The sequence below is a fragment of the Camponotus vicinus genome, unplaced genomic scaffold (assembly GCF_025532165.1).
Source record: "Camponotus vicinus isolate PSW18456_S1 unplaced genomic scaffold, iyCamVici1.0 SCAF_1, whole genome shotgun sequence".
Classification (NCBI taxonomy): Eukaryota; Metazoa; Arthropoda; class Insecta; order Hymenoptera; family Formicidae; genus Camponotus; species Camponotus vicinus.
In genome coordinates this window covers 36,501,105-36,514,791 of record NW_028141945.1, presented here as the reverse complement: position 1 = coordinate 36,514,791, position 13,687 = coordinate 36,501,105, and the positions used below count along the sequence as shown (strand labels likewise).

Here is a 13,687-nt window from a genome sequence, read left to right as displayed (position 1 = left end):
AGATGCATAATAAAAGTGACATATTTATGTAATTTATATTGTTAAGTGAAAAATAAGCAATTTAATTAATTGTAGATATTTCTCTGATAAATTTTAGTTTTTCATAAATTTTCATAAACATATATAAAAATTAGATTTAAAAATCTAAACATTTTGTGCATTAGATTATTAGAAAAAGAAAACTAACAATCTAAGATAAAAATTTCATTCAATGTAACTTAATAATTTATTGTATTTATTATAATATTTTATTATATTTATTTATAAAATCAACAAAATGTTGTTAAATGTTGTTGCATTTCGGCAAACTACTTAATTTCCCCTGCTGATGGATCATCTTGTGGCAAAGATTGAAATTTATCTCTCTGTCGGCAAGTTATTACTATACCCGCGCAATAGCAAATTGAAGTCAAGAAGATTATAACTCCCAAGTAACCCAAATGCCGGAAAAAAGCTATCCAAAAACAATATGTAACAGTATAAATATAATATAGATTTATAAGATTTGTTATTATATATATGTAAAGATATTATTAATAACTTAATCAGTTAATAATAAAACTTTAATTGTGACTATTATTTTTATAATTGTGTTTGTAATCTTATTCATTCATTATATTTTACTATAATTTTCGTGTTGCTAACCTTGCGTCAAAAGCCGAGTTTTAGATACAACGATGACTTTTAAACGCATCATATTAATGTTATCCACATAACAAGTATAGTTACCTTGCTCTTCTTTGGATACATCTATCGATAAAATGTATTATAAAATATAAAAAATATTAAATTTTACATTATACTTTTAAATAAAAACTTATCAAATAAATGCATTTAAGATTGTAATTTTATTTTATTCTTTTTATTTTATTTTTTTTAATTTTTAAAATAGCTACTATATATAATATTATGTTACCTATTAAGTAAAGTGTTGAGAAAGTGTCTACCATCACTCGAATCTCTGTATCGCTTTTACGAAACGACTGTCCTGTTCCTTTCTTTAAAGTTAGTTTGTCCTTTTTCCAAACTACTTGCGATGTTGTGCTTGATCTACATATAAAATACTTTCTCATTGTCAAATTTTATATAAAATACAATACATACGCAAAATGATTTTATTACTCTGGACAAACTACGGCGAGATGCGCGCCTTCGGCAAGAACGTATCGTTTGGCGTATCGAAACTTTTCACTTTTCTTTCTTTTCTTTACAAGTGGACATTTCTTGCAAGGTTCTTTTAAAATAAATTCTGGCAGATATCGCAGGATACGACTGATGGTGGGAAATTCATTTTGAAGCAAAATAGATCTAAGAACGCACAGTAAATCTATAATAAATTCATCATATGTTATTAATCAAAAAACGCCAAAATTAAAATGCTATAGATATTTACTTGCAAGGAAGTATTGGAGATTCTCGAAAGAAGTGTACAATAGCCGAGTCGTTTCTCTCTATCATAGTCTAAAATAATAATAAGTATTAATAAAACAATAATAAAAATATAGTTCTATATTATAGACCAGATAGCCTACAATAAGAGAAAAAATATAAGTAATACTCACTGAATTTATACTGCGCTTTAATCTGCAGTAACCCCTACTAGTTTTAATACCACGATTATCTATACATTGCTTGCACGGACTCCACGGACCCCATTCGGATATTACTTGAAGAGTAACTCCTTCCTCACGGATGTCAATTAAATCCATCATATTTGAGATCTGGCCCAAGAGATTTTTCTTTCTTTAAAATTTTCTTTTAGAAAATTACTAATCTCAACAATGTAATTATCTCACATATCACATGTAATTTATGTAATTTAAATAGCATGACTTTGTATTCCATTTTTCGTTTAAATATAATAGAAAGAGAGAACAGAAACGATATAATCTATTTATTTATTTCGTTTAATTAAAGCGACTAAATAATTCAAGCAGTTAAATTGATTAATTTACCGCAAATCTTGTAGTGACAGGCCACAAGTATGTTTCACGATATTTTTCCCATTCAGTTATGTTTCCTTCTTCTACAAACTCGCCACCAATATCTTTGAGAATTGCTATTAAAAATTGACAATATTAGATTCAATATATTCAGGATAAACGATAAGTATCCTAAAAAAGCTATGTATATTAAACACAATTAATAAATATTATTAAAAATATAAATTGAGCTGTTCTTGTTTTATATCGTACAATAAATTGACTAACAATTTTTCCAATTTGATAATTTGACATTTAAAAAGATATATAGTTAAAAATGAAGGATATTCAATATAAAAAAATATCATATATTGTAATTAAATGTTACATTAATTATTATGCTATATTATTCATATATTTACGTTCAATCCTATAATTATATTTGTTTTCTCTTTCTTGTCCCTCTTCACCATGGCATCGGTAAATACCAGCATCGGCAACTGAAAAACTTTTAATGACCAGAGAAAGATCCGGTGTCGTGTAGATTCTACTGTATGAAACATTATTATCCATTCCCAACTCGACTTCTTTCTCCGGACTTTCCCGATATCGATCTTGGTAGTACCAAATTTTCGGTTGGGATTCCTCGTGATCGTTGCTTCTGTGAAAGTTTGGATTCCCAACAATTTACCGAGAAATAAATCGATTCAAAAAATATAAATATTTCTCATATATGTGTATTTTTGTGTTTAAGACATCAATAATTAAATAATGATTAATTGAAGAAAAGACATTTGATCATTTTTAATTTGATTTACAATTTGATTGATTTTAATTTGATAAACAATTTGAGACACACTATTCATTATGATTAATGATTAATTGAAACTAATGATTAATTGAAGAAAAGACATTTAATTATTTTTAATTTAATTTTGATTTTAATTTGATAAACAATTTGAGACACATTCGTTTGCACAAATTCATTCATATATAATACGCGTACTATCTTATTTTTACAATTGAGTATTTTCGTATGATTTTCTTACCAATAACGACATGCTAATATAATAGTCGTATGATTCTCGGCACTGACAAGTAAATATTCATCGTTCTCCTCGGATGTAATTAATCTGTCTTTATCTCTGCAATACTTATTAACATTAACAAGCGTGCGATCAATAGCAAAACAGTTTTTATACGTCAAACATGCTATTATAAACCAGATGAGATACATCATTACACCTAGATCGATTAAAATCAAGATAAACAGAGAAAATGAGTAGTATATAATATCGCTTGAAGTTAGATAATCGAGAAAATATATACATATTAAAATATGCATATCAAGGTCAAAATGTCTTCTCCGAGTAAAATTTTATCGATTCAAAACTTTTTCAAGCGTTTCCGATTGATAAAATTTTTCTCGGAAGATTTATTATCAGAGAGAATAGTGTACATAATTTATCCCAACTTAAGTATAAGCTCTTTCTCTCTTATCTAAACATATTTTAAATCAAGAAGAAAATAGATCATGACAAATTTAAAATTTAATGATGTTAACCGAACCAATGTCGTAAGCATAAAGTTATTTATATTGAAAAAGAGAAAGAAATTAATTAAAATATTGTGTTTTTCATTAATTATGAGCATCTGCCGTGTAATAAAATAAATATAAAAACTCATTGATTATTTACTATATCGTCATTAATTTGCGAATTATAAATTATTAAATGAATGCATAAATTATTAAGTATTGTGAATAATTAAATCTCTTTTCGCCGATGAAATAACAGCCTATTGTCCTATTTAATCAACTATTGCTTTATACATAAACAATTTCGGTATTCTTACCAGCACTTGGCGCTCCAAGAAAATTAACGCGACGAACGGAGCGTGACTTCCGGGTAACGTTCCAAAATTTACTCCTTGGACTCGAGTGACGTTCGACCGACCAATCGCGACAGAGGACACAAAAATGTCTTCGTCCCGATTGGTCGATGGGACGCTACTCCGCTTCGAGGAGTAAATTTCGGTACGCGATCCCGCGATGGTGGACCAACCGGATTTAACCACGCGAGATGGCGGACCTTGAGCCTCGGAAGCGCGTACCCATGATGCATCACTGATGTCAACATGGCGGACATGATTGAAAGTGAGTAAACTTTCTGTTATTTTCGATGAAATTAACGCGACGCGTGGCCACGGTGGCCGTCGAGGACCGGGCCCGGCGGAATCCGCGTTCACGCTTCATCGATTTGACAGATCGCACGCCAGCGCACGTGGCCGCGACGAATCGTAATCGCCGTTCGAACGGCGATCGGGAGCGTGTCGGGTTTAAAATTTCAAAAATGTCCAACACACGATTCAAGCGGGACGACCGTGATTCTCTAACGTCGACGATACGTCGTATCGTATCGGATGGCGAGCCGTCCGCGTTTCACGTCTTGACGAGCCGATTTACGACGTTCTCGCGATACAAGCTCGACGATCCGCTCGATCGTCATTCGCGTAGACTGTTTACCAAACACGAGTGTTTGGTTATGTTAGTCTTTACGCCATACGAATACTTGGTACGGTCGATATTCTGGCCAATCTTTCATCGATATAATATATAACGTTTTTTTAAATTCATCTTCAGGCCAAATTATATCGCGCTTTACGATGGTCCAATAGTAATGTCTTTCTGTTTCCTATAATTGAATTAGAAAAGAGAAGAAAGAGAAGAGTTGGTCCTTTCTTTTTAAATTTATAACAAATGTTAGAAATTTAATGCCTGATATATATTCAGGCTTAATGTTCTCTCAAGTGTGTATAGAGATATAATTTTTTTTTTAATTTTTTAACTTTATTCTTTCTTGCATAACTATATAAACTTTTATATATACTATTGCTAAAGTTTCCATTATGTTTAATTATTGCAATAATTTTTATTCTAGCATTAATAATTTTATTTATAGAGATGGCTGTGTTATATATACATATATTTTAATTTTTAAAAAATTTTATTCAACCATATACACACACATATATATATACATATATAAATACATATATACATATATAAATTTGAAATAAATTTGTTTAGATGAATCTGCAGAAACATTACTATCCATAAAAAATGGTGGATATCCAGCAGTTGATGAAATTAAAACAGAAGTAATTGATGATGATACAATGGACATGGATGAGCAGCATATTTCAAATCATGGATCAACAAATTCAACGGATCAACAAATGGATACTGAAGAACCTGAACCAATACCAGAACTTGGACCAGCAGCTCTTGGTCTGCAAAGAGTAGGCACTCAACCACCTGCCAAACCGAATCCTCCGACACAGCCAGTACAAGTGTTAAATCGCAGAGGAATGCCTGCAAGAATTAGGAAAAAAAACAAGTTATTTTATGATGATGTCTTAATAAATCATCCACATCATAGGTAAATTGTCTTTTTTGTAATTTAAAAATATGATTAATGGTAGTTGAATAAATATTAGTTAAATGTACAAAATGTATATAATCATATTCTTAGGATCAAAAAGGATCCGCTGAATGCAGAAACAAAACAATCTCCTAAAAAGATGTTGCGTCCATCACCATTGAAAAAACACACCAAGATGTTGAATGAACCAAAGAAAAATACAAGTACTTCACAACCATCAACTCCCATAAGTACTCCTATCAAGCAAGAAAAGGGACCTGATAAGTTACAACCTACATCACCAGATCGAAAAATAGGACAGAAAATTGGTATGAGACTGAGAAATTTATTAAAGCTGCCAAAAGCGCATAAATGGGTCTGTTACGAGTGGTTTTACAGCAATATTGATAAGTATGTATAAAAATAATAACAAAATGTAAGATATATTAGAATAAAAATGTAAGATATATTAGAATAAAAATATTAACAATCTCTCTTGTGAAAATATGAGCAGAAAGTGTTACTATATAACAATATTTTTTTACAGAATTTTATTCGAGGGCGATAATGACTTCATGATATGCCTGAAGGAATCATTTCCACAATTGAAAACTCGCAAACTTACACGGGTAGAATGGTGCAAGATTAGAAGAATGATGGGCAAACCACGAAGATGCTCACAATCATTCTTTGAGGAGGAGAGACGAGAACTGGAGAGAAAACGGCAGAAAATACGGATGTTGCAGCAGAGAAAAACGGCAGACATAAATAGCTTCAAGGATTTGCCACCTGAAATACCATTACAATTAGTAATTGGTACAAAAGTAACAGCAAGATTGAGAAAACCTCAAGATGGCTTGTTCACTGGAAGCATCGACGCTGTCGATACTAGCAATAATACTTATAGAATCACGTTCGAGAGAGCTGGATTAGGAACACATAGTGTTCCGGATTATGAAGTTTTGGTACGTCTCTTGTTCTCTTTTTTCAGAAAAATGTATATTGAATTCGTTTGATATGCATATATAGACATATTTATATTAATATGTATTTTATTTAAAATATACTAGTCGAACGAACCACCGGAAACGATCAGCGTTGCATCGTTCGCTCAGAAATTTAGACCGCGGCCTTTACAATACGTACCTTCACCACCGTACGCAATGAAGCTATCCCCGCGATTAACTAACGATCCTTTGATATCCAATGCATCTGTGTCTATACCGAAGAAACCGCATATTGGTGGTACAATGAACGGTTACCCATTGAAGTTACTCGAACTTATGGTAAAAGTGAATAAGATACTCGCAAATAAAAAGATGAAAATTAAGAAATTGAAAGAAATGAATGGGGAAGCTGAAAAGAGACGTTCTTTCGGAGAATCATTACCTCCCGATTTTGAAAGAAGATATGCAGGGTATGATATATGGACTAGTCATATGCATACAAGACTTATGATAAATCACATCTTTGTTATACTGTACTGTCATTTCTAGAATTGTCGTCGAATTAGAAAGAATGAATGGAGCTCTACAAGATTTTTTGAACGATATTCAAGAATTATGTCAAGAAATGGCGCCCGAACCTAGCGTGGCAGCGATGTTAGCTCCATCGCATCTTCGAGAGAAATGTAAGCAAGAAGCGGCAGATATGGTCGCTAGAAATAATATGATAAATGATAAAGCACCAGGAAAGATGACTCAATTGGTAACGGATTTGACTGCATTGATGTTACAAGTAAAGGTAAAATAAATTGGTATTTTAAATAAATTTGTTTCATATTTTCGTTTGATACTAAAGATATTTTTTCTTATATTTTTGCATAACACAGAGCTTATCAGATTCCGATCGAAATGCATATGAGCTCAAAGTGTTGCAAGGTACTATGGAGCAGATTAGATCAAAACTCAGTCCACAGAATCAACAAGTATTTCAAAATTGTGTAGAAATTCATATGCAGCACATTCAACTAGGTCTAACACAGATGGGTGCTCTAACACCATTTATGTCTCAAAAAACTTGAAAAAATAACCGTTTATACATATATTACATCATATAACATTCTCATGAAGCATATAATAGTACAATTGACAAACACTATAGACAAATACACGGCACCATAATTTTTTATAAAAAAATAAACTAATTATTTTCTTGTATAGATTATATTAATAATATATTGTTATGTAAATTACATGTCTACACAACATATAGGATCTAAGCAATTATATTAGTTTTGTATATACAGAATGTATCTATTCTCTTTTTAATTTCATAACACATTGAAATACTTATATTAGACAAAAATTTGTATATCGTTGAATATTATTGAACATATTAAGGATCTAAGAATGTTCATGTTTCAGATTTTTACATACTGTATGTATAATTCTATTCTAGATATAAAGCAGCAACACATTATTAAATTGAATGCAACATGTGTACATATAAGCAAGTAGTAAAAATTAAATTCTTTGAAATTTGAGAAGCTTCCCATGCTTTTATATACAGGGTGACCCATTTTAACTTAGGCAGCCAAATAACTCGAAAAATAAGCAAGATAGAGAAAAATGTTTTAGACAAAAGTTGTATGGTTTCGAGGGGGCCATAAGATGGTATCATTGGTTTGACCTTGAAGAGTCATTTGAAGGTCACGTGAAGGTCACTTCAATTTTTTTAAATGGAACATCCTATATATTTTTGTACATTCTTGTAGCTCATCTCGAGAGCTTTCCAAAACACTATAATTAAGTACATTTTCGTTAAGTACTTTTTGAGTTATGAGGCTTGAAATAATTTCTTAATTTTACATAAACCGTAAAATATCTTGTAAAATATTCATTTTTCGATTACCTTACCTTAATAGTTTTATGTACAAAATAATGAGAGGAATCAATTGGTGTAAAGAAAACACATAGTTGTTTCGAAGAAAAAATATGTAATTTGCAATTAACAATTCCATATTTTTTCTTAAAAACAACTATGTGTTTTCTTTACACCAATTGATTCCTCTCATTATTTTGTACATAAAAGTATTAAGGTAAGATAATCGAAAAATGAATATTTTACAAGATATTTTACGGTTTATGTAAAATTAAGAAATTATTTCAAGCATCATAACTCAAAAAGTACTTAACGGAAAGGTACTTAATTATAGTGTTTTGGAAAGCTCTCGAAATAAGCTACAAGAATGTACAAAAATATATAGGGTATTCCATTTAAAAAAATTGAAGTGACCTTCACGTGACCTTCAAATGACTCTTCAAGGTCAAACCAATGATACCATCTTATGGCCCCCTCGAAACCATACAACTTTTGTCTAAAACATTTTTCTCTATCTTGCTTATTTTTCGAGTTATTTGGCTGCCTAAGTTAAAATGGGTCACCCTGTATAATGGTACAGATACAGACAGTAACATTAAAGAAATTCGCGTATATATTTCGGAGATGCGGACGTAATTTAAAGGCTTCAGCTAATTATAAGAAAGTTAATTATATATCACAAATATTAGATGTTTTTTAATCAATTTTTACCTAAAAATCGTTCGTGACGATATTATTTTTTGCATGTATTATGAAAAAAAGGACATTGTTTAATATATTCCTTGTATATTTATATATAATAGTCGTGTATAATCCAAAGAAAATATACTTTTGAAAGAGATCAAATTTTGGGATAGAAATAATTTTATCAAGCACATATAATAAATGTATAAATAATGACAAAATATGAAAGATTGATAATTTATAATTTTAAATCAGTATTTTTTTGTTACCCTGTAATCAAACCAACATTCATTATCCTTTTACTATGCAATCTCTACTTGATGTAATTATATAAATTTTGTTTATTACATGATATATTAGCATAAAATAATGTCAGAATTTTCTTATTTGAAATAAGGATTTTATTTCATAAAAAAATGTTGCAATAAATATCAGGTAATTCCATGTAATCTATATTTTTCCTTATATAATTAACAGTACAGAATATTTCAATAGCCATTACATGCGTAAATTACCTATTTTGCAATATATACTTGTGTTTCTACTATGTACATATATGTTCAATGTATTATTACATTATATTAGCAACAATCATTCCAAATAGTACTTAAGTATAGAGACATTCTTTCAGAAATAATTAAATTATATCTCTTATTAGATACAGAGTCTATTAAGAAGATATATATGTTAATTACATTTTTTTACAATATCTGTAAGACAGAATTGGAAACAATATATCATTTTTTTACCATAAAATCTCTTTGTTTACTTGCAATTTGGCGATTATCATGTTCAAGTATTATTTTTCTTATGCACAATTTACATTTACAAATTTTATTTTATGGAATGATGAACAAAGCTGATGGACAAATCTTATTGATTAATAAACAAATTTTCTGTTATGTATGAATTAGGATAATTCATTGTTAGCATGATGTCAAAAAAACATTTTTTCGATCCACAATTATTTATTTATTTAATTTTCTATTTTTTATGTTTATTCAATGTTTCAAATAGTTCATCTCCGACCTCACTAGTTTTTACTCTTAATAACATTGCGACTGGTGGTGGTGAAGAGTCTGGCATCGGTAGACAAACTAACATTATTGTGTTCTTGTTCATACGTTTGATGGGAATACTTTGAGTCAATAAAGTATTGAGTAATAAGTTACCCAAAGCAGTGTCGGCACGTACTATCAATTGCGTCTTTCCATTCGGTGTTGGTTTCAAATATAACGTCCCAACACCTCTTTCACTATAGTTATCATTTTTCTTTATATAGACTTTACATCTATAAAAAAGATAGCATTGGATCATTAATTAATTTATTACAATAAAAAAAGACTATATAATCCTATTTTTAAAACTATATGATGTTAACAACTGATTACAATGTAAAAATTGACATACCGTTGTTCATAAACAGCACCTTCTTCGGTTATCGGTTTAAAATCTGGTTTTGGTGGTTCTTCAGCTTCTTCATCTTTATTTTCATTATCTGTATTATCCTCCGATTCTTGTGGTTTCACTGCCTGAGGGGCAAACGAAAATGGCTTTGCACTGTAAAATCATTAAAAAATACGTTTACATCTCGGATAAAAAAGTTATAAGCAAATTAATGAACAAATTACCTTCCAAAGCTAAACCCAGCAGTAACATTGTTGGTAGTAGAACTTTGTCCAAAACTAAAAGTGGAAATTGGAAAAGTAGGTGCAACAGACTTTGTATTGGATGTTGCATCCTCTTCATCCGCCTTGCCTCCGTCCGTAACGGCAGAGGATTTGTGCAAAAAGGGATTACTTTCCACATTTGCATTACCAAATATATTCTTACCAACATTCGACTCTATGTTTCCAAAAATAGATCTACTTTTATCAGAAGTTACATCTGCATTACCGAATACAGATTTTGGACTTTCCGTTTTCTGTTCTGTGTTACCAAATATCGATTTTGTATTTGCAGCAATATTGGAAAATATCGACTTTTCAGGCTTCCATTCTGTTACTGTAGTTGAAGCAGATTTTGTATTTGCATTTGAGGTACCAAATGAGGAAGTTTCAAGCTTTTTTTCTGCACTTGTATCCTTTTGGTCATTTGTATCCTTTTGATCCTTTTCTGCAGCCTGTGTTACATGTTGCGGAGTATGCGGTGCTTGTATTTTAATGCTCTCTTCTTTCGATGTAATCTCCTTCAAATATTTCTCGTAATCCTTAAATATAGGTGTTAATATACAAAATGGATTTGCATCTACATGAGTTTTTATCCATGTAGCGACGCTCTCGTTCAAACCCTTTAACTTTGCATAATAATCTGACGAACGGCGCTTTGTCTTTTCATTTTGCTTAGTCAAAATTGTTTTGCTCGAGCTGGTACTCGACAGTGTTTGTGCTTTAATTGTGTCTTCCATTTTATTCGTTTTCGCATCGTTTTCGGGAATTTTAGAACCATTGCTTGCGATATTTCTACTGCTTGTGTTTACAGTAGTTGTTGATGCAGCAGAAGTAGTCATAGTAGAAGTAACACTTATATTAGCTAGAAAACCAAATGGAGACGAACTGGTTGCTGGAGTAGTTTTGAAACCTGTAAATGTTCCAAATGCGCTTTTCATAGCGCCCTAAAATAGGTTAAACAGAATAGTAATAAAGAAATATAATCGATACAAAATAGTTGAAACATATACTTACATCCCTCGGTGGAAGATTACGTCTTGCTGTCTTTATAATTCTCTTTTCGAGTGTTTCACTTGTTGCTTTCGCAAATGTACCAGCATCTTCTGGTTCATTCTCTTCATTCCAGTTATCATGATTCAATTCTGTTGTTGCAGCCCGTTTACTTGCCATTTTTGTCAGTGTTTTCTATATGAGAAAAGAAATTGCATTACAATAAAGTACATTGTTACTTGTATAAACAAAAGAAATTTTAACGTTTCATAATATAATTAAATTTTATATGGACAATAATATTATATTCAACATTTTTGGCCAAAGGCAGAAGATATACACATAAAATTGCACTATCCTACTGTATATTAGACACTTAAGAGTAACATCTTAAACGAGTCTTTTTCAGAATTATTATCAATTATAAATTTTTATTTCTTGTAAAACTGGAGTAAAAGAAAAACTTAATATTTATAGGTCATTTTCATCATTTTTCTCTTTGCAAAATTAGGTTATGTCACAGCAATGTAGTGATATTACCACCCGGTAAATTTTTTTGCACGATACACACCTCGTCAGCTGAAGCTTTCTTGGCGGGCGTCTCGGAGCAAGAACGCAAACAATTTTATTGCCTCAGCAATCGTACAAAGATCGCAAACGATACGTACGGGTCACTACATAACTTTGCGATTACGGAAAATGGCGATATTGATTTTTATTGCACTTACCTAAAATTGGAGAAATTGAAACGTTTGCCGGGACAAACGTTTTCACTCGATGTCCTGCGCACGGCAATAGAATGGAGCAGTGCTTGCTATAATCAAGATGCTATTACACTTGTCGAGTTTGTCTGACATACCGATTGGCTATCGGATAGAGAATTTCTAGGGTTCTGAAAGTTTCTTGCAATGACAGCCAATCAGCACGTCCGGCAGAGGATATCATATGTATGACGTATGTAGACACCCTACGGCCAGTATTCATAGTCTGTTCTTAATTCAAGATTTTCTTGAGATGTAATACGCTCTGTGATTGGCTTAATATTTGAAGAATATACTGGAGTATACTACTTGAGATAATTTTAAAGAATTAAATATACATAAATACCGGTTTATAATAAAGCTCTTGGCAAGATTTTATGTTATTTCATGGTGACAATTGATATTTTGATAATTAAGCTGATGGCTAATTGATAGAAAACTTTTGGACAAGCAATCAGCTCAAGTTACAATCAAAACATAAAAGGCAGCCATATTTCTTGTAATATATATCATGCTTAAAGGTATGAATCAGGTTAGAATGAGTCTTTTAACAGTTTTTCAAAACTCTCTCTATTAATAATACAATATAAAATTCTATGTAATATTATAATATAATAATATAATATTAATATTACATTTATTAATATTATATTTAAATATTAATATAATAATATAATATTCTATAATATTTATGATATTATATTTATAAGAGATATATTAATTAAAATTAATATTACAATATAAGTAAAGTTTAAGTTATAATTCTAACAAAAATAATAGTAAAAAAAATGTAGAAAAAATTATAGATGCATCTCTTTTTTTTTATAGATATATCTAAGATTTATAAAATAACTGAAAGATCTTTCTACCATAAGTCATTGGATTGGTTCTCTCTGATCTCAATTATCATGTGTAATACGATAATAAAATAATCTCATAATTTAAAAAAAATATCGATGATCTTAAAATCTAAAAAAACTTGATCTTGAGAAAAATTTTTTATCATAATATTTGTCCTTTTCAAACAGGTATTCTGCTTTATTTTTTTTCATATTAAAAACAAGCGAGATATTTATAATATGTCAAGTTAGGTGGAATACCTTGTACATATAAGGTGCTCCAAAATCATCGGATGTTCTCTTAATCGCAGTTTCCTCGATCAAAAGTAACTTAAAAGTAACTTTTCGTAATAAAAACGAAAAGATTATCGTTTATTCCGCCCCTTTCCAATTTTTAATATTATAATATTTACCAATTCTAAGCTTTCTAAATTAAAATTCCACTGATGTAAAGATATACTGAAGAAAAATACGACCTCCTCACCTATTTTCTATCATGAAAAATCAAAGTTTTTCAAGATACCATCAATTATTAACTATGAAAAATTACAGATGTTTCAAGAATCGATCAGAGTC

At 30.3% G+C, this 13,687-nt stretch overlaps 3 protein-coding genes across 8 annotated transcripts; 1 reads left to right on the top strand and 2 right to left on the bottom strand.

Moving 5' to 3' along the window:
* Positions 1 to 225: 225 nt before the first annotated feature.
* On the bottom strand, positions 226 to 4,286 carry LOC145964593 (uncharacterized). 2 transcript variants are annotated; one of them, XM_083087559.1, is made up of 10 exons: positions 3,777 to 4,286; positions 2,972 to 3,067; positions 2,345 to 2,583; positions 1,956 to 2,059; positions 1,563 to 1,721; positions 1,394 to 1,461; positions 1,123 to 1,308; positions 917 to 1,050; positions 646 to 750; positions 226 to 454 (listed from the first exon to the last, which is right to left on the bottom strand). In XM_083087559.1, the coding sequence occupies exons 3-10, from the start codon at positions 2,493 to 2,495 to the stop codon at positions 309 to 311; spliced, it is 1,053 nt and encodes a 350-aa protein (XP_082943685.1). In that variant the 5' UTR covers positions 2,496 to 2,583; positions 2,972 to 3,067; positions 3,777 to 4,286; the 3' UTR covers positions 226 to 308. The 2 variants fall into 2 exon arrangements, with proteins under 2 accessions (XP_082943685.1, XP_082943678.1); XM_083087552.1 differs by lacking the exon at positions 3,777 to 4,286 and having other exon boundaries at positions 2,972 to 3,191.
* LOC145964581 (protein lin-9 homolog) lies at positions 3,999 to 7,930 on the top strand. 2 transcript variants are annotated; one of them, XM_083087532.1, is made up of 7 exons: positions 3,999 to 4,077; positions 5,011 to 5,362; positions 5,456 to 5,755; positions 5,892 to 6,309; positions 6,415 to 6,761; positions 6,841 to 7,087; positions 7,176 to 7,930. In XM_083087532.1, exons 1-7 carry the CDS (start codon positions 4,059 to 4,061, stop codon positions 7,365 to 7,367), a joined length of 1,875 nt encoding a protein of 624 aa, XP_082943658.1. In that variant the 5' UTR covers positions 3,999 to 4,058; the 3' UTR covers positions 7,368 to 7,930. The 2 variants fall into 2 exon arrangements, with proteins under 2 accessions (XP_082943658.1, XP_082943665.1); XM_083087539.1 differs by lacking the exon at positions 3,999 to 4,077 and adding an exon at positions 4,119 to 4,495 and having other exon boundaries at positions 7,176 to 7,929.
* Positions 7,931 to 9,280: 1,350 nt separating this feature from the next.
* Positions 9,281 to 12,348, bottom strand: Nup50 (nuclear pore complex protein Nup50). 4 transcript variants are annotated; one of them, XM_083087505.1, is made up of 5 exons: positions 12,240 to 12,348; positions 11,536 to 11,706; positions 10,483 to 11,465; positions 10,262 to 10,411; positions 9,281 to 10,142 (listed from the first exon to the last, which is right to left on the bottom strand). In XM_083087505.1, the coding sequence occupies exons 2-5, from the start codon at positions 11,689 to 11,691 to the stop codon at positions 9,836 to 9,838; spliced, it is 1,596 nt and encodes a 531-aa protein (XP_082943631.1). In that variant the 5' UTR covers positions 11,692 to 11,706; positions 12,240 to 12,348; the 3' UTR covers positions 9,281 to 9,835. The 4 variants fall into 4 exon arrangements, with proteins under 4 accessions (XP_082943631.1, XP_082943637.1, XP_082943640.1 ...); XM_083087511.1 differs by lacking the exon at positions 12,240 to 12,348 and adding an exon at positions 12,083 to 12,231; XM_083087514.1 differs by lacking the exon at positions 12,240 to 12,348 and having other exon boundaries at positions 10,483 to 11,451; positions 11,536 to 11,675.
* Positions 12,349 to 13,687: the final 1,339 nt, after the last annotated feature.